Raw genomic sequence first — 25,641 nt, 5'->3', positions numbered from 1 at the left:
ATTGAAGGCAAGAAATTAACTGCAGGGTGTTTATTCACACAGCTTCCTTTGAAGCACAGTTACTTTGCGTGAAATAAACTTCAGGAGGCAGAAGGAAAGACAGGCTAAGTCAGGGATGCTCCCAGCAAGCCTTTTAAGGCTTATGCAGTGTTTCAGTTCTGCATCTCCTGTTTCAGCCAACAAGATCGGCATCCCAGAATCATTCTATCAAACTAACCCTGTTGCAGACATGGGTCTGCAGAGTGCCTCGGTGAAGTGCAGTTTGTGAGTAATGAAGGATGAAGCATCTGGTATGGAATGCCACAGGCAGCCTGCTTCTCCCATCTTCTCACCCGAGAACCTGCATCCTGAGCTGCCCCCACTTTGGGAAAGGCAAGATGCTCTCCCAGGGCTGCTTAGTGAAGGGACCATCGTTGGGACAGTGGTGCAGATCTGCTTTTGCGTTTTAACCATCATCACTAGTCCTGCTCAGGAGGCAGAAACTATTCTCTGTATGGAAGAAAAACATGCACGTTTTGCTGAAACTTGGTTGGTTTTGAGAGGGCACACTCACCATTTCAGCAGCAGGAGCCAGATATGCAGCAGATCAGCCAGTCTGTACAGCACTACTGTGAATCCAGCCCATCTGACCCTAACACAAACCTAGCCTGGCCAGTGTAGTACTAGCAGAAATCCTCACCGTGGCATTGCAAAGGGAGGAAGCTTTTTCTGCTGGAAATACCACGACCAGCTCTGAATGACTGCAGCGCACATAATTTCAGCAGGGACAAACAGGAAAGCAAACAGTAGCCACACCAGCGGTGACGCTCTGCTGGCCATACACAGGGAACTGCATGCGAGGGGGTAAGGGCTGACACATCGGGGGAGGAAAAAGCTCTTGGACAACAGGATCACTGGCCACAGGGCTGTACAGCTTCCTTTGCTGATTCAAAGCCCCTGGGACATCTAATAAATGATGGAAGATTCACAGACAAAAGAACAGCTTTTCACCCTGTAGCCGTACCCTTGATGCCAGGTCAGCTTCCAGGTAGACACCATTTCTTCCTCTCATTTCTACAGTGTCATCGTTGTTTTAGATAAGACTGTAGAAATGGGAGGCAAAGAAATCACCTGCTTGTGCAGAGAAACTCACTGCATTTACTGTCCTGGAAGTGTCCTCTTTAGAGTGCTTAGTTTCTGTTTCAGGCCAGCTATTTCCTGCACAATAGGAGTTCACTGTCTCCTCAGGGAACCCAAGATACAAACCAGGCCCCCTTAGATTTACGAGTGCCAGCTGAACTGTTCCATTTGATGGAACTTAAGTGTGGCTCAGGCATTTACTTTAGGAAAATCAACACATTAAAATCATTAGATGGTTTTGAAAGGTCCCTCATTTCTTCCTCTGTTCTGTCAAGTGGGTGCCTCAGCCAGGCCTGGTGCAGTGGGGTGAGGAGAGATGGATGCTGGCACAGTGGCTTGAAGGCAGCTCTCGTGGTAGTAAAGTTGTGTTATCTTCTACAAGGGTCTTAGAGGCAGGCAGCACACCACACACACACACAAGACAAACAGCTGGTGGGAAAGAGAAAAAGAACACAGTAAGTTACATGTTATATAGAGCAAGAAAGGCATCAATTAAAATGCCATCACAACAGAAAAATTACATGTGGGCGAGTAAAAATCAAAGCTAACGTCATGTCTGCAAACAAGGAAAGGGTGTTTTTTTAAAGTGCATCCTACACCAAGGATTCCCTCCTGCCACAGCCTGAGCGTGTAGGTCAGCCCTTGGGACAGCTGGTCTGAGTAAACCAGGGAGGGCTTTGGTGGGGGCTCCAGGGTGGGGAGGAGGTTTTTGCACAGAAAAGGGGGCTATGGCATGAGAAGGGCTGGGCATCGCTGAGTAGTGGCGCACACTGAACTGGAGCAGAATCAAAGAGGAGCCCAGCACTGAACACCTTACTGAGGGCTGCAGGTGCTGGCTGTGCTCCGCCCTTTCCAGTTCTCAAATCCACAGCAACCAGAAGGATCTCAGATATTTCACCCAAGAGCTGCACAACATTTCATTTCCCTTTCTCCTACAGTGCTCCCATGGCCAGTTTCCAGCTTTGCTGCTGGTACAAGGGACCCTGAATACTCTCTGTGTCCTACTGAGCACTGCCAGTCGTCCCCATCATCCTGCCCACCCTTACCCCTCGCGACAGACAGCAGCAGTGGCAAAGTGCCCTGTACCCCCCACTCACCCTCCCTTATTTGGAAGGAACTAATATTTGGAACAAAAGAGTAATTTCTTTTAATGAGATTAATTTTGCAGGGCCCTTAACGAGTGGCTTATCACAATTATCGCGGATAAGCTCTCCAGCCCTGCAGGCTTCAAATCAAACTGGCAATTAGTGAAAGACCTCGATCTGTCTCAGGCGAGTGCCGCGTGCTGTCAAACATCCTCCTCCCCGAGACACACGGCAGCCCTGGGCACCCTGCACGGCCTCGTCACACCCCGCTGCCACCAGCTAGGTGCTCCCCATGCACGCAGGCAGCGGCTGCGAAGCTCAGCTGGGAGCCAGCCAGGACCCACTCGAGAGCCCCATGTCTGGAGCCAATCCACACGGCTGAAGCCACGAGCTCCTACAAGCGCTGGGACGTGCTAATTTCCAGCTAACCATTCGCATGGACATCCTCTGCTCTCAGTGTGGGTCTTCCTGACCACATTGTGGAGATAATGGTCATTATGTTTTTGCCTGTCTGGCCACCATTCAGTGTTTACAGAGGCCATAAACAGCTGGACAACAGCTTCTGTGCGTATGCCTAGATGGAGCTTGGAGTGAAGAACAAGCACAGGCCACTGTTATCCAGAGCTCGTTTTGAACCATGGCTGCAGATCATGCCCGCACGGCGCCCTGAATGCCGCAGCGCTCTCTGTCCGTGCACGCAGCTCAGCAAGCTGCAAGGATGACCACAGGAATGAATCCTTGAGGAGCACCAGCCGCCAGCACAGCTTAGCCCCCCTCCGCAGCTCACTTCATCACAAAAACCTGTGGGCACAGCCCCTCTGGCACGGCAGTGGCAAACAGCCCTCTGGCATGCAGACAGCTCTGCTTCTGCACACACCAGCACCTCTTCTCGGGTGCAGATGTGGGCCTTTCCCTACATGCAGCCAGCTGGGAGCTCCGCACACCAGAGGCAAATGCCAAGTCTATCATAAGATCAACTCAACATGCATCTCCACTGTGCTGGTGCTTCGACCCAACAGCTGAAAATCAAATCTGTGAAGAGTCCATATGCCGAGTTCCGATCAAATTGCCAGTTTTCCCTTCTCTTATCTGCTTCTGACCCTGTTATTTCAAGAGATGTGATGGATGCAGCAGAAGTTACGCTTTTATCAGGCAGTCAAACTGACAGAGACTCACTAAATTAATGGCCAAGCAATGACTATGATGTTCTGTGGCTGATCTGCTGCACACAAGAAGCCAGGGCATTTCATGCAGTAGTCCCTGAATCTAGCGCAGTGATTTTGGTGAAGCTAAAGCACCTTTCAGAAAGGCTCTCTGGTTACAGAAGGCAAAAGCTGAGTGTGTACCTGCAGGCGAGTCCGCGGGCTCCAGCAGTTGCCTGGTAACTCACTGAGCAGCAAGGCTCGATCTTGAGCCTGAGACCTGGGTAACAAAAGGCTAAAGCATCCCTTAATTAGCTGTTCAATGGACAGCTACTTCTGCCTTACTCCTCCCGCCCAACTACAACTCCTAACTCATTATAATCACGAACCTTGAGGGCTGCCCATGGGTCAGCAATAAAAGTCTGAGTGTGATGTTTGGCTGAGCATCTGGTTATCCCCAGAGGACTCCATCAATTAGCAAGGAACCAGCCCACCAAAGGGTCTGAGGCAAGTGAAAGAGAGATGTTCCTGCCAATATCAGCTTCAAAGAAGTCATTCTGATGTCAGAAATTAATTATCACCAGGAATATTTTCTTTCTTAGCTGTCAAGATGAAACACAACTAATTGGCCAACAAAGCACAGCTAGATTGAGCAGCAACAGAGACACAAACCAAATAAATGGGTGCTGGATTCATGCACTCATCTTCTGCTCTCACTGTTTCACCAATGTCAGAGCCAGAGGCTGGGCCCACAGGACACATTAACAAAACTCTGCACTGCCTTCAGCAGGGTAAGATATGCCCAACAAAGCACAGCCCAGCTCAGCATTTACCAGCAGAGCTTGGGCCATCCTTACCAAAGCCTGTTGAGCCATGGGGGTTTGTGAGAGCAGTCTGCAGGTGTAAAAAAAAAAAAGCTGCTAGTCCAAAGGTGGCTCTACGTGGGCTTTTGGCTGCCTCGTGTATTGTCAACCGCTCTTTCAAACGTGAAAAAGAGGAGCAAGGAGAACCTTCCCTTTCCTGCCCAGCCTCGAGAGAGGAGGCACAGCTCAGAGACCAGCTTAATGGAGAAAGGCAGTGAAGTCACCCCAAAGCTGGTGTCCTTTGGCTCAGGCCCTCCTCAGAGTTTCTGCTGATGGGGGGAACCAACCATCTCTCGTATGTCCAGGGTGGGAACTGAACAGAGATCCCTCAGCTCACTTCCTCTCTGCTACCAAGCAGCTGGCAGACAGCTACAGGCTTTCAGACCGTTTGCAAACCTAAAATCTCCTTCTATGTCAGCTGTAAAACTGTGGGCGAGAAGTTGGCTTACTCCTCTTTTCCACCCCTCTCCCTTTCCTCCACTCCTTTTCTCTTGAGGAAAAAAAAAAGAAAAAAAAAAAAAAAAAAGAAGCTTTTGGCAGCTGCTACTTACAGCGAGAAAAAATAAAATACATCCCAACCCTACGTTTTGCTCATTTTCAGTCTCTATAGCAACAGAACACAGTTGGCCAAAGCAATTATCCTGCCTCTGGCTGTTGAGATGTTTTAAAGGTGTTACAAAAATGAGAAGTTGTGGGAATACAGTGAGTGTGATCGCAGTAACATTTGCATTTAATTGCTGAGAGACACTTTGACTTCACTTCCAAATGAACACCATTAAGTGCACAAATGCAAGATTGCTTAAAAAGACTGATGGAGAAAGAGGGGAGCAGCTCCAGCTCCTCCTCTACTGGCTGCATTTGTCTCACCATGGACTCTGAACCAGTCCCACCCAGTTACAGCCTCCACAGTCTCTGTTCATTACTTGTTTCTTCATGGTCTAGCTATACAATATACATTCTTAGGCAACACACTGTGTCTCTTACCCACCACACCAACTTCTCCATGTTTTTGCCACACATTACCCTTTTGGAGGTATTCTGTCATTCTATTTTAAACCTGGATCTTTCCTCTGATCCCTTACACCCCACAACCGCCCCCCTCAATTGATTCACCACTAATAAAAAGGCAGCAACAAGCATCTGGAGGTAGAGGATTCCTCAATTTAGCTTCACCAGCAGAGAAAACATGTCCTGTAGCTAAACACTCACACTAACTGGTGTGGCAAGAAAGCTGACAAAGTATTTTCAAGCCAAAAGATGCTGCCAAAGCCTATTTTGAGGGCCCCACCCCCTGGACAATGAGATGGCTTCAACTTCTGGCCCATTTGGCTCTCACAGCTGAGCTGACTTGCTCAGCCTGCGGTGCCCACAAAACCACAATCCCAGGGATGCTGTCTGGGTCCTCGCAAACAAATTCAGTAGGTGTGAAAAAAAAAAAAAATCAAAACCCTGTCTCACCTAGTTTACCTTATCTTCATTGGGATCCGTTACACGGTCTAATCCATACTCTAGGACGTCTAGCATGCCGGGCTGTTATGAAGAAGAAACATCAATAGCTTTGAAACTCATTTGTTTTAAAGTTTGTGGTTCACACAAATACACGAGGTGAACCTCGAGCCCCGAAGGGCTCCACTGCCAGCAGCTCCCAACCAGCAGTGCCCCAGGGGAGCTTTGCCACCCAAATCTGGCAATGCTCCCCTCCGAGCATGGGTGCTACAGCTGGACCTCCCTCCCTTGCACCTTTGAGAGCAACCAAGTAGAAAGGTGCGGACTCAGGGCAGGCCTGGGCTGACCCCTTCCCCGAGGGGAAGCGACAGGGGGCACAGCCCAGAGGCCATGCCCACAGCCATGCCTTTAGCAAGCAGGAGTTTGTCCCAGGTGGCTGCAGAGAGGGCACCACCGAGGCACTGAAGTCACAGGTTGACATCTTCTACTTACAGGAGTTCGGTTCACAAGCCAGTAGGCTCTCTCCTGGCAGTCCAGGGCGTACCTGTCCGCCTTCTTCCGCTCCTTCCCTGCCCTGCAAAGCCAAGAACAGGATTTAACTCTGCCAGGGGAATTCACAAATTTTGCTGTCCTAAAACCAGTGGGACGAGAAAAGGGGCACACCTCCAGTCTCTCCTGCCCCATGGGTCCCAGCCTGACTATGTGACACTCTGATGCAGCCTCCTGACCAAATTTTATCCCAGCTAATTCTGGACTGCAGATCATGTTGTCCACATGGCGACACATGACTGCAGCTTTTGAGAAATCATCGTCTTCCTGAGCTCAGCTGGGAGCAGACACATCCTCTTCTGATTAGACAGACGGCCCCTTGGTAGAGTTTTACGCCAACAACTCGCTACTTGCGGTCAGTCCTGCTGCCTCATGTTTATCCATCTCTGATGTCCCCAGGCAGTATTTGAGGACTGCCATGCAGAGGTACATCCCAAACACGTTTCACCCCCATCTTTCAGTAAAGGGGGTCAATTCTCACAGAAATTATTTCAAAACGGGGCCAAGCAGCGTTCCCAGGCACTAAAACCCAAATCACCTCCACTATTAAACAGAAGAAGCACCAGCATGGTTTGGGCTTGGACCAACTAATTCTTTCCCAGGCAAGTCTTGGGCACAATTTGGGACTTAGCATGGGCAACGGAGCATTCCCAAAAGGCTGTTTGCATGTGGCCACCCTGCTGTGGTTAACAGGGTGGATGCGGGCTGTTCTGCACCAGTCTGCCCCAGCATCATCATCAAACAGCCTCAGACGTGTTTAATCTACTAGTTCAGACACAGTCTCAGTATCTAACTCTAAAACTGCATTTGGCATCTCTTAGCCCAAGTCTGACCTCAATTTACAAGAACAACAGTCTCGTGTTTAATGAGACACTTATCTGATGAGCTGTATTCTGACGACTTGGCTACCAGCCCAGTGAAGACAGAAACGCTGCTGAACAGCAGAGGCAGTGCCTGCCACGCTGGGAGGTAAAAAAGGTAAAAGGAATCTACAGAAGCAGGAAAGATCCTATCTCCAAAGGAGTAATCCCATCTCACACTCACTAATTTTCCTGGGAATTTGAAGGATTCAGCTCCTAAAATCAAGTCATTTTGGCTGGGTGCCTAAGTATGCACTTCAGAGTTTTCTCCAGAAGTCCCTGCTGGAAACATTTACTGCTTCTTGGTTCAGGCCACTCAGTTCAGCTGTGACACATGTGCCAGCAATAATGGAACCAGACTAATAACAGGTCCTGAGTCCAGTGGCCTGATCCACAAATGCTCACGGACAACCTTGAGCTAAAAGCAGCTGTCTCTAATGAGGACTTGCACTCGCTGCAGCATCCGACCTCGGCTTCTTCACAAACCACACCGACTCCATGCCTTTGACGGACAAATGCCAGGCAGGGAGAGAAACACAGGTGCAGAGGGCAAGGGTGAGGCTTGGCAAGCGGGTGCCCAGTCATTTGAAAACGCTTGGAATCCTTCACTCCCAAAGCATGAAGTTAACAGAGTTTACTTGTTAAACGGAGGAACCCCAGGCTGGTACGAAAGGCAGGTTTGTTTCACAACCTTGAGGGGAACTTGCAAGTCATTTTAAAGCTGCAGTTTATGTTTTTAAACTGGAGTTTAACTGTGCATCAAGACAGTGCAGCTCTGCCTCCTCACACCCTCCCCAATGATGCGAATAAGGGAACGCAAGTCAACTCACTTATACTGCTCTTTGGCCTGCATAATAACAAAATCCCACTTGTAGTTTATTTTCTGATTGAGCATGTTGTAATGTTCCTGGAATAAAAATAAAAAAGCGGTTACTGTGAAAATTCTGGACAAGGCGCTCCCATGCTAGGGTTTCTTGACTCTCCATAGCTCAACTAGGCCAGGCTGGCAACCAAGCCAAGAAATCCGGATTGTTCTGAATGGAATTACAAGAATTGCAACAGTGCAAAAGTACCACTGCAAGTAGAGCAATTACCCTGCTAAAATTATCATCGACTTCAGAGTATTTTCCTGTACTGGTCACTTTTTCACTTCCAAAATTTTGGCTTTTGACACTGCTGCAGTAACACCTCGTGCAATTGAAGAGGTGATTTTTTTGCCACGCTTCATTCATTAGCAACAGAGGGTTAAAGCTACAGCAAATGAGAGGCTTGCAATGGAACAAACACGGCATCTCCTTACCTTTTCATATTCCTCTAAAATCCCTTTCCTCTTAATGTTCTTCTTTGCTAGGTAAATTGCTGCAGAGGGAGAAGCAAATAAGCACTCAGTTACACTTAGACCAACAAATCCAAGAATAATTAAAAATTTACCCACACGACAAACACAGGAATCATTATGTGTTAGGCATGGGCTTCCTAGGCATGGGCTCCAAGCTCAAAAAGCTCATGGAAGAAAAGTTAACTTGGTGTTTTCACTTCACTTTGTCACTGATGCTTTGTGAGGCAGTGGCCAGGCTGAGAGCAGCCACGCAGAACTGGCAAAGTGTGCCTTCTGACAGCCATCAGTCCTCCTTTGGGAATTCAGCCAGGGTTTCACAGGTCAAAGGATGCTTGACCAAATCTCTAAGATACTGAGGTTCTTCAGAGTTTGACCTCCAAGTTTTCAAAACACGGGCCATCATTTCATTACAAGTCCTATTAAAACCAGTCCAATCTAAAATGGGCTTTTTTATTTCTCCAGAAGATCTACAGCATAATGCAGACAAAAGCCAGCGGACAATCTTGGCTTAAACAAATCAGTCTTTGAACTGCACAGCCCACAGGAGCAAACCAAGGTGATCAGCTCAAGTTTCGTGACCAGCCCTATAATAAAAAGCATTACAACGGCAACAAAAAATTGATATGGAAAGAGCCATCAGGAGATACTGGGAGCCACTGCACATTATACAAAGAAAGAACTACCTCTGAATGCAGGGCCTGATCCAAATCTACAGGAAGACAGCCTTGGGCTCAGATCCAGGAGTACACTTAACTCCTCAGGGAAACCTAACCTTGTGTTTAAAGTCTTCCCTAGCCAGCAGAGTATTTCAGATATGTTCCAGTCTGATGGATCTCAGTGGAACGTAAGAGAAGCTTAAGCGCTTTCTCTCATCAAGTGAAACTTGACTCAAGGCTTGAGTCAAGACTCATCAAGGCCACCACAAGACAGTCCCATCCAGAGTGTTCCCTCAATTCAGCATTACTGAGAATTATTCACAAAACAGCATGGAAGAAAACGCAAGGGCTGGTCACCACGTGTGGACACAGAGCACAAAAAGATGAACAGCAAAGTGCACAAACACATGGGCTCGCACTATGCCTCCTAAACACACACAGTACCACCACTTACCATAGTCCGTGTCATCAGCAGGCCAGCTCTGTGCCGGCCAGAAATAGGGGGTCTGCAGAAAAACAAGGCTTTGGTTAGTGCACACCAGCCTTGAGCTCATGCCAAGAGGTGTGCAGCACCACCCACACTGCAGGGAGAGGAAAGTTCTCCTCTGCTGTGCTGAGCCTCAGCTCCTCAGCTGGATGTCAGCTCGTGCGGTGGCGTGGGCCAGCTACAGCAGGAGAACCGAGGTCAGCAGCTGCCAACGTGGAATCCACTCCTGCTCTGCAATCCGCTAATATGGCCAACCTACTGCTGCCTGAGCCTTCGGACTGAGATGCTGGAGCCTGATTTGGCACCATGTGGAAACTAACTCCTCATTCCAAGTACCAACAAGGGTACCCTAATTTCTCATCGTAGTGGAAACAGCCCAACCACGAACCTTGATAACATCCCGTTATTTCTGTGCTTTTTGTATATTCATTATTCAGTCTCCCCTGATCACACTCTTTTCAAACACTGACCCCATCTGCCACTTGGAGACCTAGAAGGGAACACACATTTGGAAGAACACACAGCTATTCTGAAGTTGAACAAGTACACTAATTGAGTTGAAGGAAGTACCACAGTTTCCCTGTAAACTGTAATCTGCACACAGAACTGGGAGAACTGGCCTGAGGCTTCTCTGCAGATCCCTTCCTCCTTCCTCCTGCACACTGAATGACTAGCACGGCTACACAGCATGGCCTCATGACTACAGCTCCTGGAGAACAGCCCCAACTGCTTGTTTTTAAAAACTAGTGCTGAACTCCCTCTCAATGGCTTTAGAGAAGATGCAACTCACTTGAAACCTGTACAGGCTGCCATCTGTCTTAAGGGTGAGATTTTTTGGCTCCTGAAGAGGGTAGATGTATCCATATTTGACAAACAGGTCTCCCAGGTGGAGCGCCTCTGAAAATGGAGAAGGCAAATGTTTCAGTTGCACAGAAACACTGCACTGGAATTTAAAAGTGAGCTGCTACTCAGGAGAGAAGAATTCATCTAAGAAGTTTTGTCTATGGAGATCTTAAAGTTTTACAACTCAAAGCTGAAAAAGCCTCAATTTTTACATTTCTACCCACCTTCCTCAGTGATCTGCAGGCGTTGGAGAATCCACTGCAATATATCATTACCTGTAAAGCAAAGAAAAGGTCAGGTTCTTGAAACCGGGAGTGTGCCAAAATCCTCAGGCCAAAACAAGACCTCTCCAGTCCTCACCCCTCACTGTGCTCTGCAGCTCACCAAGTGCACAGACCCCTTCTTGCAAACACGCACTGCCGGTCTCTCACTGGCCATGCTGTCGTTCAGGCTTTCTCCTGATCAAGCAGGCATCAGTGCCTGGGAGAGGGAGCCCGAGGCAGGCAGGGATGTCAGGATGGCACAGTGTGACTGTGTAGAAGTACACCTGGCCTGAGCAACACTTAAACCCTCATCATGGGCTCAGAAAGGACTTTAGCAACACAGCAGCTTCCACTGGTGGAAGGTGAAGTGCCCCTTGTTTTGCACCATCTTGTCTTGAAAGGTTCACTGCAAAGTATCTTCAGATTCACAGAGCGTGGTCCTGTCTCAGTTCTAGTAAAAGACAGTGACTGGTCCTCTCGAGTCCTTCAAGGGACACGACTTTCAGTGCAGAAGGGATGTTGATGAGTCTCAGATCCAAGTTGCAGTGGTAACAGGACATATCAAAGGGAAACAAGATTTCTGCATTCACAAACACTTCATCTCTCCCAGTTCTTTTGTTGGAATGTGACCAGTCATACGCATAGTCAGCATAAACCGCCAGCAGTTTTAGTTTTATGTTCTGGGGGCAAATTTCAAGAGCCTCCTTTCGTTTAAAGAGGGCAAAAATGCACACATTCCCTGATCAATTATCAGCCTTTTCCTCCAACCCTCCCCTAGGACTGCAGATTGAGGTGCTGACCTTTCTTGACATTGCAGTGATGACTTAACTTTCTAATAGGGGCTCAGAGCTCTTATCCTACTGCCTGCTTCCTGAAATAGATGAAATTAAAGGATTATCTCATCACTCATTTCTAGACAGCTCGCTCTCTAAGCGTTTTCCCCCAAAGGTGCACATTTAACATGGAGGTTTATTTGCCTTTTCTGTTGTAAGCCATTTTCCTGGCACTGAATTTAACCAGCTAGTTTCCTGAACATGAAGAGCCAAGCTCTTTCCAGTGGATCTGTGTCCACTGCTCTAATGTCTTCACCGCTCCCTCACTAGACATCAATCAGTCACTTTTGCAACACCCAGAAGCCAATCAGTACACGTGCAACTCATGCAGCACTAAAAATACCATAGTTTAGAGGTGATGACCACTACACAAGGAAACTGGAAGTCACTTGCCTATCAGAAGCTGACTACAATTTATCACTTACGCAAAAGGGAACACGTAGCAATTCTGGGTAAGGAACCAGAATAAAGCAGACAGCACGCAAAGAGGATGAGCATCAACAGGCATCTTCCCTCCATACCATCTAGCCATGGACTTTTAGGAAGTGGTATTTTACGTTGGTCAGACATCAACAGAAGTACTTGTTCCCTCTGCACTTAATCTAGTTGGCACATCATCTTCAGTACAGGGGAAATTTTTCCGCAGCCTTGCCTTAACTATTCACTAACAGCTAGGGGAGGCAAGGCCAGCTCCTTTGCAGGTGCAAAGAACTCCACCAAATTCAGCTGCAGAGCAGCCGCTGAGCAAGCCAGGGTATGGTTTGTACTGTAATGCACGGAGGGTGTTGCTAAGAACAAGCTTCAGATGTCATCCAAGTTCTCCTTACTCTTTCACTGACTGACTGTACCCATGGGCGAGTGACTTCATCTCAGTGCCTCTGCTTCCTCATAAAAAAAAAAAAAAAAAAACGGGGCAAACAAGACACAGGGCCTACTTGGCTTTGCAAATGCAGTGGGGAAAAATTAATCTATTTGGCTGAGTTGTCTCCTGAGTTGCCTGAAGCAAGCTCACTGGTTTCAGTGGGAGTTTTTGTTCTGAATTTCAAAGTGCTGCAGAAAGACCAAAGCAGGAGGAAGAAACTGTGGTACAGTATGTGCGAATATTTAGAGTGGAAGATCCCTCAAAAGAGCTTTTGTGGAGTCTTGGAGAAGAAGGAAGCGGAGGTACTGATGGTGCCCTGAGAAAGGAGCTCGCAGGCACAAAGGAGACGCGGTAAGAGCTGTGGGTAATGCCACACCAGACACAGCACAGCTCCCCGCCTGCTTCTTCTGCAGCCTGCTTGAAAGAGGAAACGCTGTCATGTAGAGGCAGAGAAGTGGGCTGAATATTTTGCTCTTTTCCTACGTATTGAGGAAAAATTATTATTATTAGCAGAAAATGATAAAAGGGAGACTAATTGTTTGTTGTTCATTTCTGAAGCACCATCTTTCAGTCTGACTCCAGTCTGCTTCTTTTAATCGGATTTTAATGTGTATCCTTATTTGTGATCCAGCCCCACCAGGACGACAACAGGTCTGGAGGCTGAAGCACGTTCACCTGTACGCTAAGAGAAAGCAAGGTCACTTGAGTTAAACTCACGTGAGACACCAAAAACTGCATGATTAGCAATGTTTGTGTCTCTGATTCAAAGAGCTAGGAGTGAAATGAGACACAAGTGAGAAGGAGATAAAGGGAGCAGTATATCTCAAAGGATGTATGGCAAACATTTATTGGGAACACAAGCTCCAGAACATGCCCAGGCAGCAGTAACCCTGAGGTGGCCATGGGGTCCACACAAAGCTTTTATTTGATTAACTCCCTTGGCCCCATCCCTTCCCACAGTGAAGCTTTTACCTGTCACAGCATGTGGGATGTTCGTGATCATCACCCTTTGTGTCTGTGTCTTGATGCCCGTGTCTGGATTCTGCATCTCCATCATAAGCGCTTCGATCTGCAAAGCATGGTGGGGATGGGATATATTACAGGAATGGACAGGAGGGACCCCCAGCACCACTGCAGCTCTGGGCAGCGTCCCAGAGGGGCGTACAATGGCTTGCCATAGGAATGGATGCAACAGCCACAGTCCTCTCCGAACCTCCCCTTGCCATTAGAGATGCCACGTTCAAACCATGTCAGCTCTCACACTGACTCACAGTGTCACTCCCTCCTACAGAAAACACACGCACAGCTGGGGTTAGCAGACAAGGAACAGGATGTAACCACTCCATGAGAGCTAGGCTGAAAAAAAATAATAATTTAAAAAAAAAAAAAATCTCTGCTACCCATAAATGTTTTTCTCTGGCTCAGTGGGCTATTTGCTAGGGCAATCAGAAAGGAAAAAAGGAGGAGGAAATAAAATCTGTGCTTCTATTGCACAAATACCCCAGCTGTGCACAGACTTGTAAATATTGCACCATGCACCAAGACAATAAGCAATATATTGGCTGGAGACCAAACAGCAAAGGTTCTGTTTCTGGACTGCAGATAATAACCAGACAGGACTTTAGAAGAGCAACAGGAAAAGCACACCGCTTTGCTTTGGGGCTGAGCAAGAAGCGAAAACCCAGGGGAGATGAGGACAGCCCGTCCTTTGAGAAAGCACAGCCACCACTTGAGCCAAGGCTTTGAAAAGCTGGCCAAGGATTGATTACAGCAGGGACCAGAACTTCCATCTGGGAAAGCAGACTGCAAACACAGAAACAGAGCCCAGCTCATAGGAAGGAGGTGTACAAGGGACAATCTGACTGTTCCTGTGGATGGCTGCACCCACCCACCCGGGGTCTTAGCCCAGTCTGTGGGCAGCAAAGTGCCCCCAGGGATGGGGCAGAGAAACAGCATCCCGAGCAACTCACCCTCCTATCTGGCAGCATCTCCTGCCTTGGATTCCTGAGGGATGCTCATGACTCGTTTATAGACTCACTGCCTAAGTTTTTAACAGATCATGTTACAGAGGATGAGTCTCACCCTCAGGGCCAGACTTCTTTTATTTCTGGTTCCCAATTATCTTTTTTTTTTTTAAAGACGAAAATTTTCAAAGGTATTTTCCTCCTTTTATATCCGACTTCCTCCTAGCACTGTCCCAAAAGCACAACAGCCTTTTGCTTGCACTTGGGATCCTCCCAAAAGCACAACAGCCTTCTGCGTTTCACATTATCTGAGTGCCGTGAGAGCATCGGCTTTGTGGAAGATGCTCTTCTTTTTGTCTTCTGCTTCCAGAGATATTAAATCAACTCTGGTCCAACAGGACCAATTTGGTCTCTCCGCACGTTCATTTTGGACGAGGCTGTAGCTTTTTAACTAGGATTAGAGGATTTAAGGAGTGTGACTTGATGACACTCACACATAATGAAGGGTATTGTCTCCACAGGCACCACAGCGACTTTGGTCCCAAGCCTTGCCAAGTTCAGTGAGGATTTAAGTCTGTAGTGACAGGATGCACTCTGAGCTTGGCAGTAAAAATGGATTTTCAACTGTTTTTAAAGCCAGTGTCAAATTAATACTAAAACAACGAAGCCTCGTAAAATTTCACACAAATATTTGCATAAATACTTCTATAAAATATTTTAAAATAGCAAAACCAGACCCAAAGTAATGGAATACGAAGACTTTTTTGGGCCTTTTAACTGCACCTCCGATATCACCACCAGCAAGTTCAAGGCTGGGTGTGGAGAGATGCCCATGTAGCTGTGCGAGACGAGGCGAGGCTGGGCAGTCCAGCAGGCAGGGCACTGATTTAGGAAACTCAGATTCAGTTCCTTCTGAGCAAACACGAGTACCTTGGGGAAGCCACTTACTCTCTCCGCAGACAGCACCTCGTCAGCACACGGGGATACCGGGGGTAAACCCAGCGCTGCTCATCACCATACCGCAGCGCTGGTCCCACTGGGCTCCAGCACGACTTGTTCCCTGCAAGCAGTGCAGCACACCCTGCCCCAGCACGGGGCTGCTGTTCGCTCCCCGGTGGGCTGGAGAGACAGGTCTTTACCAGCCAAGACGGAGGAATTGGCTCAGAAACCCACGCAGCCTCCCAGCACAGCGTGTTCCCTTTCTTCAACGAGCAAAGAGCTCCAGACTCTTGTCACGTTCGTATCCCGCCGCGCTCCCTCTTGTCATTGCAGAAATAACATATATTAGAAAGAAACAAGTGAGACGAGGCAGGGAGCTGGTGTTGGGGGGTGCCTGCTGCTCTGGCTGCAAACCACGCGCTGTGCGGATCGAAACTCAGCCTGTCTCTTCCTCTGCTCCCACGGGAACACTCTGCCCATTACGGGCTGCTGGTCGCTATCATCACCAGCCTGCCAGCGTAGAGGGCTGGTCAAAATACAGTGGGAACGTTTGCTTGCTTTGCTAAGGGCTCTAACACATTTTGTCATGCTTTCGGCCAGGGAAGCTCTGTCGGGTTTGAATTTTTTAGAGCCAGAAGCCACTTCCTGACACCGACTGATGGGCGGAAGCACACAAAGAGGTAAATATCAGCAGCAGGACCACTGCAGGAGCCAGGCTCTGGGCTGAGCTCACCTCAAAAGCAGAGCCACCACGAGGCACGAGCCCCACTGAGGTCTCCCTTCAGATCAACTGGAATTTCTGCATGGAGGTGGCCTCACCCTGAAAGCCACAGAAGAGACAACAGGAAAACTGTCTGCCCTCCCATGTGATTGCAAGCAGTCACTGGGTTCAACGAGTGCAAAGCAAAACTTGAAGTGGCAAATGGTAAGAAAAAGCATCCCTGCACTTCAGGAGCACGTGGGGAGCCCCAGGGAGGGTCAGGGTCCTCTCTGTAAATGCTCAGTGATTGATGGGGTCCCCACAGTTCTGGAGAAGGGGGATGGATCCAGCACAGATGCTCTCCCATGGGAGCTAGCAGTGGGGGCAGATGACTGCTGATGGACTGCTTGGGTGAGTTACTCCAGATGCATTTCCCATCCTTGTTTCTCTGAGCTTTACCCTTTGGGCACCCACCAACTCCCCGGGCAGGGCATCCACACCACAGAAGCTCAGGCTCCGGGTACTGAGACTGATGTGCAACAGGAAAACACTTCTGAGGTGAGGAGTTCAGCCCCTCAGCATCAACCCAGACAAAGGTATCTTTGCTTCAGATGTAAAAGACAAATTTTCATAGGAGGCTCCAGCTCACAGCCCAGAGCCCACTCCTGGTGCTATAACCAAACATCTGCCACTTTCTCCATCCTGAGTATTTGCGTGGTTCCAGCCTCCTTCACTGCCTGGTACTGTCGTGAAGATCATCCCTCCTTCTTCTGATTTCCAAGGTAGCAATACAGTCCTTCATCACAACTCCAGCCTCAGAAAGCTAATTCAATTGTTTTCTAGGTCTACAACAATCCTGCTTTGCACATTCATGGATAATCAGAAAAAAAAAATGAAAAAAAGAATCATTTGTTAACCACCTAAAACTTCCTCCTTTTTTCTTAATTAAAGCTGAGAGGAGGAGGCCTGTTCCCACTTGGTGCACAGTGATCCCACACCCAAAGGGAGTAAATCTGTGAACAAGGAGGGCAGGGCTGTAGCTGGCTCTTTCCACGTGCTCCCTCTTCCCTCCCTGTGCTGCCGCCACCTCTCCAGCCAAGCCTCCTACTTAAACCCAGCACAGCAACGAAACCAAACTGAAGCCCAGTCCCGCCTGGCCGAGCACACCATCTCACCGGGACTGCTCGGAGCACGTCACGCTCAGGGCAATGCTCCACAGAAACACGTAGCACCAGCATCTTCCCACCTGGGACAGGGAAAAGGAGGATGGGATGAGGCTGAGCTCAGCCTAAGGCTCAGCTTCAGCCATGTCCAGGGCCTGACTTAAACAGAGAGCAGGAGTCCAATGGATAGTTCCTTCCAGTGAAAACACGACTCAGATGCTCACACACCTCGAGAAACGTCCAGGCAGAGGAGGGCCAGCAGTGGCTAGAGAGTCTAAGCCCAGATAGTCGAAGCCAGGCTGGAGAAGCCCCCACCCATGCTGCAGACCCCAGGCTGGTCCCTCCGGGTTGCAGCACTCCCAGCACATCAGGGACCAGAGTAAGGAGGAGGCAGAGGAAAAAGGCGAGCGGCATCCATCAGCCCTACCCACGAGGTATGAGTCACGATGCAGCTCATGTAGCACAGCAAGGAAAAATACGCAGCCCAGCAGCCGCTGGAGAGCACAACCCTGCCCAGCGCTGCCTCCTGCTTTGCCAGCTGATGCCCAACGGAGGTCAGATCCTGACTGCTGGGGCAGGCACAGGCAGCAAGGGCTTGGGCTGATTCAAGGTCTCCCAGCATCTGGCCAACCACATATTCCCAAAATGTATTTCAGAGGCCACCTCCCTGTCCCAACAGACTTTTGCATCAGTATTCTTCCTACCAAGACAGTTCAGGAGGGGAAAAAATAGAATAAAACAACCTAAGCATTAGTCATGGGCATTTCATGGACTAGCAGGCATTGCAGAGCCTTGGAGGGGGCTCTCCAATTCCCACATGGTTCGGCCATGAAGACCAAGCTCTACATCCAGCTCAAGTCATGCAGAGCAACCTCACAGCACTGCTCACCGCTCCCAAAGCAAACTCCTTTCCTTTCCCCCCATCCGATGGCAGGGTTGCTGTGGTCACAAGCTGCCTGCTGGAGAACCAGCACCTGGAGACACGTCGCAGCTGCAAAGGTGCAACAGGCCCAGCAGCCTGACGGCACGGCAGGAATCCCTCCGTGCGGCTAAAGCAAAGGCACCGTTACAGCGTATGTGCCAGCTGGTGGCAAAGCTTGAGCACAGACTTAAGTAAATGAGAAAGTTTCTCTCTAGGGTTTTGGCTCCTCACAGACCTAAGTCTGCAAGGTGCTTGCTGGATGCGTCCCGAGCATCCTCAGCTCCCACCAGAGGCAACGAGTAAAGGTGCTCAGTATTTCAGGGGAGCTCTGAGGACACAGCCACTGGTATACAGACCACAACGCCATATAACAGCCAAGGCTCCATCCATGCCTTCCCCGAGGTCTGAAAAAAACAGAGGAGGAAGGAAAGCAGAGAAAAGAGCCAAAGCCTTTATGTGGGAGCTTTCTTTCCTAATGCTAGCAGGTCTTAGACATGCAAAGCACTCTCTCTGCTCACAGCATGAGTGGTGCACGCTCTGTAACAGTGGTTTGGTTTTGCTGTATTTTAATAGATCTTCCCACCTGAGGAATTCACAGCACTTTGCAAAGATTGCTACGCTCCTACAGAGCGGCTAAAGCACAGCTGCTGGAGGTTGTTTTCTCAAAGCACACAGCTTCTCCTCTGCACCCCCGCATGCGACTCCACAGAGTATTACTCAGTGCAGAATTTGGCCCAAAGTATTTCCTTTGGCAGGGCTCCCCAGCCAAATATACCTTGAAAGACATAGCACCAAAGAAAATACCTTCTATACTTCCTCTAGCATAAAAAGTATGGTGCTTGTATTGCCAGGCTCATCCCATAGCACTGACTAGCCCCAAATTTCTCCCCTTCTCCCCCTGGAAACCTCCTCAGGTCGTGGGCGTTGCAGGAGAGGTAACTACAACTCGGAACAGCAACTGACTGGCTGTACTTGTCACTGGAAATTCAGCTAATTCCACTCAACAGGATAAGCCATGGGCAGGAGAGGTGGGTGGGAGAAAAGCTAGCTTAACACTCTGCTTTTTAAAATCTGCAGATACCAGTTATACTAAAACTGGCTACACTTTTGAATGAATGCTACAGAAAAAAAACACCGAAAGCTTCACAAAATTACGCATCACATCCAAAAGCGTAGGCATACATCTTCCCACTCTTTCAACTGTTTCTGGTCACAAATACACTCGTTCCTGAAAAAGCAGAAAGAGGCAGAGAGCAGGCAGTTGGCCATGATAGCCTCTGGAAGCAGACATCAGCTGGAAGCACTGGGAACACACACACACACACTGGACCAACCCTGGCCCAGAGCTGAACTGGGCAGTCTGGCACGACGTTTGATGATTTTCCCCCGGGGAAACGACACAGTTTTGAGCGCCTTTGAGTGAAAAGATGGGAGAGGGAGAAAATGTGTCAGGAGAATAATTCAGCTGAGGATAAGCTACGAAATTAAACAAAATTACAGTTTTCTTTCCTCTGTAACTTGAGCACATGTTGCCCCTCAGTCTCCCAGCCCGAATCCCTGAGTCAGCTGCGATCCGCGGGGCTCTGCAACAGGTCGTGGCCCCCAAACCCCTGGAGGTGGGGCTGTCACCTCTCGGACTCCGCACACTCAGCGGGGCTCCGGAGAGCCGTGGCCGGGCAGGATGCTCCGAACACAGGTCCCCCCGCCAGGACACAGGTCAGCGCTACCCCGGGCACCGCATCGCCCCACCCGGACACCGCCCCGACGTGCCCGCCGATGCCCGGAGCTGCCCCCAGCGCTGCTCAGCACTCACCTTTTTCAGGAAGGCCATCCGCGGCCGGTACCGCTGCCCTTGATCGAGCCGTGTGACGGTCATGGCGCCGGGCCGGACAGCGCGGCGAGCGGAGGGGAGCGCCGGCGACCCCGACCGAACGCACCTGCCCGCGGCCACCGGCCGCCGCCTCCTCTCCCCGCCGGGGGCGGTGCCAGCGCTGCGCGCCGCAGCCAATCAGCACCCACCGCCCCGCGCTCATTTGCATGAAGGCGGAGGGGGGCAGCGCGCTCGGCGCCTGGGGGCGCCAGTGGGAGCGCGGCGCGCGGCGGGGGCGGGGCCTGGGCAGGCGCGGAGGGAGGGTCCGGGGCGCGGGCCGGGAGCAGGGGAGGGGGCCAAGGCTTGGGCTGGGAGCAGGGGGGTGGGATGATGGAGGTGTAGCGCCGTTCTGGAAGGTGCTGGGTGCCTGTAGCTGTCGCAGGTAGTCACACTGGAAACGGTCCTTGGAAAAGGAAGGTGTTCGTGCAGAACGGGGGGTGGTAGGGAGGGTGAAGCAGGAGCTGGCAAAGGGCCCAGTCACTGCTCCCCTCGGAGAGAGGAGAATCCCCCCTAAAACCACTCCCAGTCTGGAGCCAGGGTAAAACAAGGGCACCTGAGACCAAGGCGTTGTGACTGAGCATCGTGCATGTGCCAGGGGTAAGCAGTGCTTCAGGCATCTGTGCCTCGAATGCCACCAGCCATGGTCAGCTCGGCACAGCTGCGGGTGCAGGAGCCACCCGGGTGGTTTTTACAGTGGGGAAATAGTGACTAAAGGTGAAAAGAGGAAGACCACGGGTTACAGAGTTCTTCCTCGCAATGGAGCTGTCTCATGCTATGGGTGGGGGAACGGTACCTGACTGGCAGCACTGGAAACCAGGAGCTCCGTTTGTCTGGTTTCTTCAGTGGAATTTCCTCCTGCTGCCCAGGGCTCGGCCTGTCAGCACAGCGGGCAGGGGGAGAGGGCTGGGTCCTCACTCACACGGAATCTAATTGTGCCAAGGCTTGTACTAGGCATTGCCAGGACTTCCTGCCAGCCACGTGGGCACGTTGCCTTTTGCACATCGCACACCTGCACATGCTGCGTGCCTCCCTCCCTGCACACCACACAGGGAATAAGCCCCCACGGGAGTGTGCACTCACACCTCGGTGTGCCATGTGTACGTGTATCCAGCAGGCACTCACACCATGCTCTCCATGAGCAGCAGATCCCACCCAATGCTGCCCGCATGCTCCCACGCGTCCATGGACACAGGTCATACAGGACCGTTTATACCACCCCCATTCGCATGCACATCACACACCACATCCACGTTTCCCAGTCGCACAGGGAGCGCCCACGCTCCCCACACGCGTGCAGAGCTGTTTCTCGGGGCAGTGCCCTCCTCGCCACGGTGTTTGTGACTGTTCTGACATTACGATCTGTGGTTGGCACACTTGAGGAAAGCACGTTGGCGCTGAGCTCAGAGCAGAGCGCTTTTTCCATTCATAGTAATACCCTGAAGGCACAGGCTGCTTTCCCGCTTGCTTTGCTGCCCTTATGGAAGTGTTTTATCTTTACCTCTGCTCTTTCATAGTGTCTCTGCAAGCCAGTGCTTTGGAAGGCCTTTCTCCTGTGTCTGTTCGGAGTCATTCCCATGTGAAATCCTCCCGTGAATCACAGCAGCCGCCAGATAACAGACACTCCTTACTTTCCAGAAGGCTTTTCCACCCTTCTTTGCTCGGTGATTTAGCGATTGTGAGTGACCTCTGTCATTCCACATGCTAGTATCAAAGTTATCATACCTCATGCTTGAAGGCATTAGCTGATGGCCAGAAGGAGCAGGAGAGTTCTTCACACGTTTGCAGTGTCTCACAATTTAAGTGTTCTTTGGTTCTTTGAGACCAAGCTCAGATCCCAGTGGCCCTCTGAAATGGCAAAGGTGACAGAAATTCCAGTAGCACGGACAGTCATGAAAGCAAACAGCAGGAGAGAAGGAATTCAGAGTGGAGTCAGAGGAAGCAAGGGAAAGGACGGTGAAGGCAAGCAGGCATTTTGATGATGCTAGCTAACAAAAGTGATTCCATCTCTGTTTGAAAGAGACAGATATTGGAAGGAGAACAGGAATTCTTAACATGTAAGTTAATTCTTTTGGACATAATATCAGGGTAAATAGCACACAGAAAGATGTAGCTCCATTTCTTGGTTTGGTGGGCAAACTGGGAAAACATGTTATAAACTACAAATGGTTCCTCTGAACAGCTATTTTCCTTCCCCGTTCTGAGGTGCAAACACTGGCCTAAGTAAAGGATCAATCACCACCAGTGGCACGTGCCCCACATTATGGAATAAAAATGGTCATTTCATCCCAAAATACTGACTTGAGAAGTTCCACTGAGGAACACGAGTGTCTTATTCATGAGAAACATTTGCAAACTTGGTCTACAAACGAACTCAGAATGACCAAAATTTCCTTGCAGGAGATTCAGGAGAAATAGCTCTGAAGAGCTCAAGCTGAGATATGAGCTCTTCAACCTTGCTGAGCTCCAAAGCTCCTGGTAATTTTAAATCCTGCTGATCCACTACAGACACCTCCTCATAGATCAGGTGTGGATTTTTTTTCCATTTTAGTCTTCTCTGACAAGTGAAATAAAGCCTATGGATATTTCTCTCTCCATTACAAAGCTACTTTGTGTCTTTGCTACAGAAGATGTCCAATGTAAATTCCGCTTTGTTAACAGCTGTAAATGACCCAAACCACCAAAGCCAAGATCAAGGATGAACTGCGTTTCACCTGCTGCCCAGGTGAACCACCCCAGCAGTTAATGCGCTACAGCAGATCTGCCACGTGAAGCACGTGGCATTTAAAGCAGATTATATAAGTGTGGAAAGGGCAGACACTCCTGGGCCTCTCATCACGAAACCCACCCTCGTGGAAAGCAAACAATTCTACAGTCCCTGACCCAGTCTGGCCATTTCACACGTGAATTTGTCGGTCAAGAAAGCAAGGGACTTGGACAGCAGGGAAGAGTGGCAGAGAGCACCAGCAGCAGCCATGCAGGCTCCCTGCTGATTTCTGGCTCCTCAAGTTAGTCCTGGCCTTTTTGCACCCCAGATAATGACGACAGACATTTCCTGGGGAGTTCACTTGACCTCCCAGTGCCTGCTTTCTACAGTAAATGCAGTGCTATTTATGTAACTGCAAGTTTACATAGATGTTCACACCCCATGCAGGAGATATGTGATGCTGTAGTGAAAATACACTCGAGGTCTGCATCACAGGGCAACAGTGCATGCTCGCGTGCTCCCCTGAGCCCATAGATCCCTCTCAGAGGCCAGGGAGTGTGTCCCAGCTCGGGGAAGGTTTGGTGAGAGCTGAATTTTGACCCTCTGTTCTCTTTATGAAGCCCCGGTAAGCTGCGATCGTTCTCAACAGACCCGCTCACAACTCTCGACAGTTTCTCTTGTGGAAAGCGCTGCAGAGGGAATCCCCCCTTTTTTTAAACATCACATTTCCTACGTGGTTGCCCCTTCTTCACACATCAGAAGTTGAATCATGCAACACAAAAGGCATGTGGTGAGTAAACTACCTTTCTATCTAAGGAAACTGGGGACATCCCTGAGGGGAAGGAAGAGGTAACGTAAGTGAAGCAACGAGAATGGTACTGCAAGTGTGGCAAGTGGAGGCTGGATTTCAGTACGCAGTTCCTTCCCGGAAGATTTCAAAGCAGTTTACCAAAAAAAAAAAAAAAAAAAAAATAGTGCAAACTGTGACATAGAGAGAGACATGACTTAATCTCAGGTCTCCCAGCAAGGCAATAGTTAAAGCAGTATCTCGAGTCCATTGTCCTGTCTGGTAGGGCACGAGGCTCAAAATGAGAAGCTTCCTTAGCAGCCACATGGGAAGATGTGTGAGCATGAATGGGCAGCATTTGCTTCACATCACTCCTGGACTTTCCAGGGACAGGAAACCTAAGGAAAGAAGCGGCAGAGGAAGGAAAAAAGCAAAACAGAGAAAGACCTCACGTACCCTGCCTTAGAGATGAAGCCTGGCTGCTGGGGCGAGAGGATGCAGCTGGGGTAACACCTGACCCAGGACTCAGCTATTTGGCTTCCGCTGCCGAGCTGGATGACGCTGAGTCCGCTTCAGTGACCTCTCCAGGGAACACCGTCATCCTCAGCACAGGAATAGCCCTTCCCGCTCTGCAGCATGCTGAAAGCCACGCTCCTGTGCCAGATTGGGAATGGTGCATCGAGGAGGTTTTGGAAGGCTCACAACCTGCTGGGAACATGAAGGGTATAGGAAGTGGGGCAGCACTGGGAGAAAGCCAGGGACTACCCAAGACGTAGGTGACTTGGGCAGCTGGAAATGTGGACTGACAGTGTTTGAGAATGAGGTGACACATGTGAGAGATCAGGGTGGCAGCAGGCTGGAGTGGCAGGGACCTGCGCCAAGAGGGAGAGGCCGGAGCAAAGGGAGGTTTTAGCAAAGTCACCGGGTAGGCGAGCGCATGGGGGAAAGCAAAGTGAAAGGAGGAAAAAGAGGAAGGAAAAGGGCAAAACTGAGATTACAAGGAGCACCAACAAGAGATGGAAGCCACCTCGAAAGGAAGCCCAGGTAGCACCAGGAGATACTTGTCTGTCCTGAAGCAGTTCTGGCCTCTGGTGAGAGATGCCCAGGTTAGGAAGGTGATATTGCCATTGGCAAACGCCAGAAAACAGCTTTTACTCTTAATTCATTCATCCTTTATTGTTGCAGCCCAGGCTTTGGGTGCATCTTGCTGCTGGCCTGAAAGGCAAGGACTCAGTATGCCACCCTTGCGCAGGCTTGGCTGTTGGAAATCTTCTCTGCCGCACAGCTATGATTTTCTTAACCTGCTTCTACTGCTTACGCATTTATTTTTTTGTTATACTTCACTGGTAGGTGTTAATTAACTTCTCAAAAGTAGGCAACTGGTATTGTTTCTATGTTTTGTTCTTGGCTTCCTTGGTTTTAAGTCTCTTTCACTAAGAGGCAATAAATGTTCATTCTCACTTAGCAAAAGCATTAAACATTTAAGCACAATTGCTGTTACCAGTTTCACTTTCCAGACAAGAAGCACAAAAGGAGTAACACTGGTAGGATTTTCATTCACTGACAACTACTTACCTCCAAGGGGAACTGTAGAAGCTCAGGAGTCCTCTGCATTTCTGAAGGTGACACAAGAGCTGTGTAAAACCAGCAAACTTAGTTCTAAAACTTGGACTAGAACTCAGGAATGACTGGCTTCCACATCGGTACCAAGACCACCAAGATGTGCTTCTTGGATGACTATAGCACATCCTGCTCTCCTATGAGAAATGCTGTTTGGTTTGGTTTGGTTTGGTTTTTGTAAGGACATATGAAATAATTCATGTGGAATTTATCTCCATGTGGGGCCATCCCCTGTCTAAGGTGTGGGCACTGATAGTCGTGGTGGATTTTGGTGAAGGAGGTCCTTCCAGTTGAGGCAAAGTGACATTTCCTTGTGCCAAACTCATCCCACAGTTTCCTCGGTCACTTCTTCCTTTTTGTAACTTAAGAGTATTGTTAGTAAAAGCAGAGAAACATTGAAAGAAAAAATCAGCAGGTATCAAAGATGCTTCTGTGTGATTTCTCCACTACAGTCTATAAATAGCCATGTCAGAAAAGCATGACACGGATGTACATGCTCTCAACTGAGCTACACCACACGTGTTTGCTTTTCAGCCGTTTTTTATCTCCATCCTTAAGCCTACAAAATATAACCAACGTGTCAGTGAGTGGGTAGGTGAGACCACAGACTCGCTGATCTGACCAA

The 25,641-nt window shown here is 49.4% G+C and overlaps 1 protein-coding gene across 1 annotated transcript in view; it reads right to left on the bottom strand.

The window, feature by feature from the left end:
- Positions 1–19,926, bottom strand: part of RGS9 (regulator of G protein signaling 9) — a 33,694-nt gene extending 13,768 nt beyond the window's left edge. Inside the window, exons 1-9 of the mRNA XM_086623862.1 lie at positions 19,849–19,926; positions 13,320–13,416; positions 10,614–10,664; positions 10,337–10,443; positions 9,514–9,565; positions 8,365–8,423; positions 7,895–7,971; positions 6,148–6,229; positions 5,677–5,739 (exon numbers count right to left, since the gene is read on the bottom strand). Coding sequence (XP_086479988.1) covers positions 5,677–5,739; positions 6,148–6,229; positions 7,895–7,971; positions 8,365–8,423; positions 9,514–9,565; positions 10,337–10,443; positions 10,614–10,664; positions 13,320–13,416; positions 19,849–19,911 — 651 coding nt within the window. The 5' untranslated portion in view covers positions 19,912–19,926. The remainder of the gene's footprint in view (positions 1–5,676; positions 5,740–6,147; positions 6,230–7,894; positions 7,972–8,364; positions 8,424–9,513; positions 9,566–10,336; positions 10,444–10,613; positions 10,665–13,319; positions 13,417–19,848) is intronic.
- Between the last annotated feature and the right edge of the window lie 5,715 nt (positions 19,927–25,641).

The sequence above is a fragment of the Tauraco erythrolophus genome, chromosome 20 (assembly GCF_009769465.1).
Source record: "Tauraco erythrolophus isolate bTauEry1 chromosome 20, bTauEry1.pri, whole genome shotgun sequence".
Lineage (NCBI taxonomy): Eukaryota > Metazoa > Chordata > Aves > Musophagiformes > Musophagidae > Tauraco > Tauraco erythrolophus.
The sequence above is the reverse complement of the archived record's forward strand: the minus strand, read 5'-3'. Positions and strand labels throughout refer to the sequence as shown.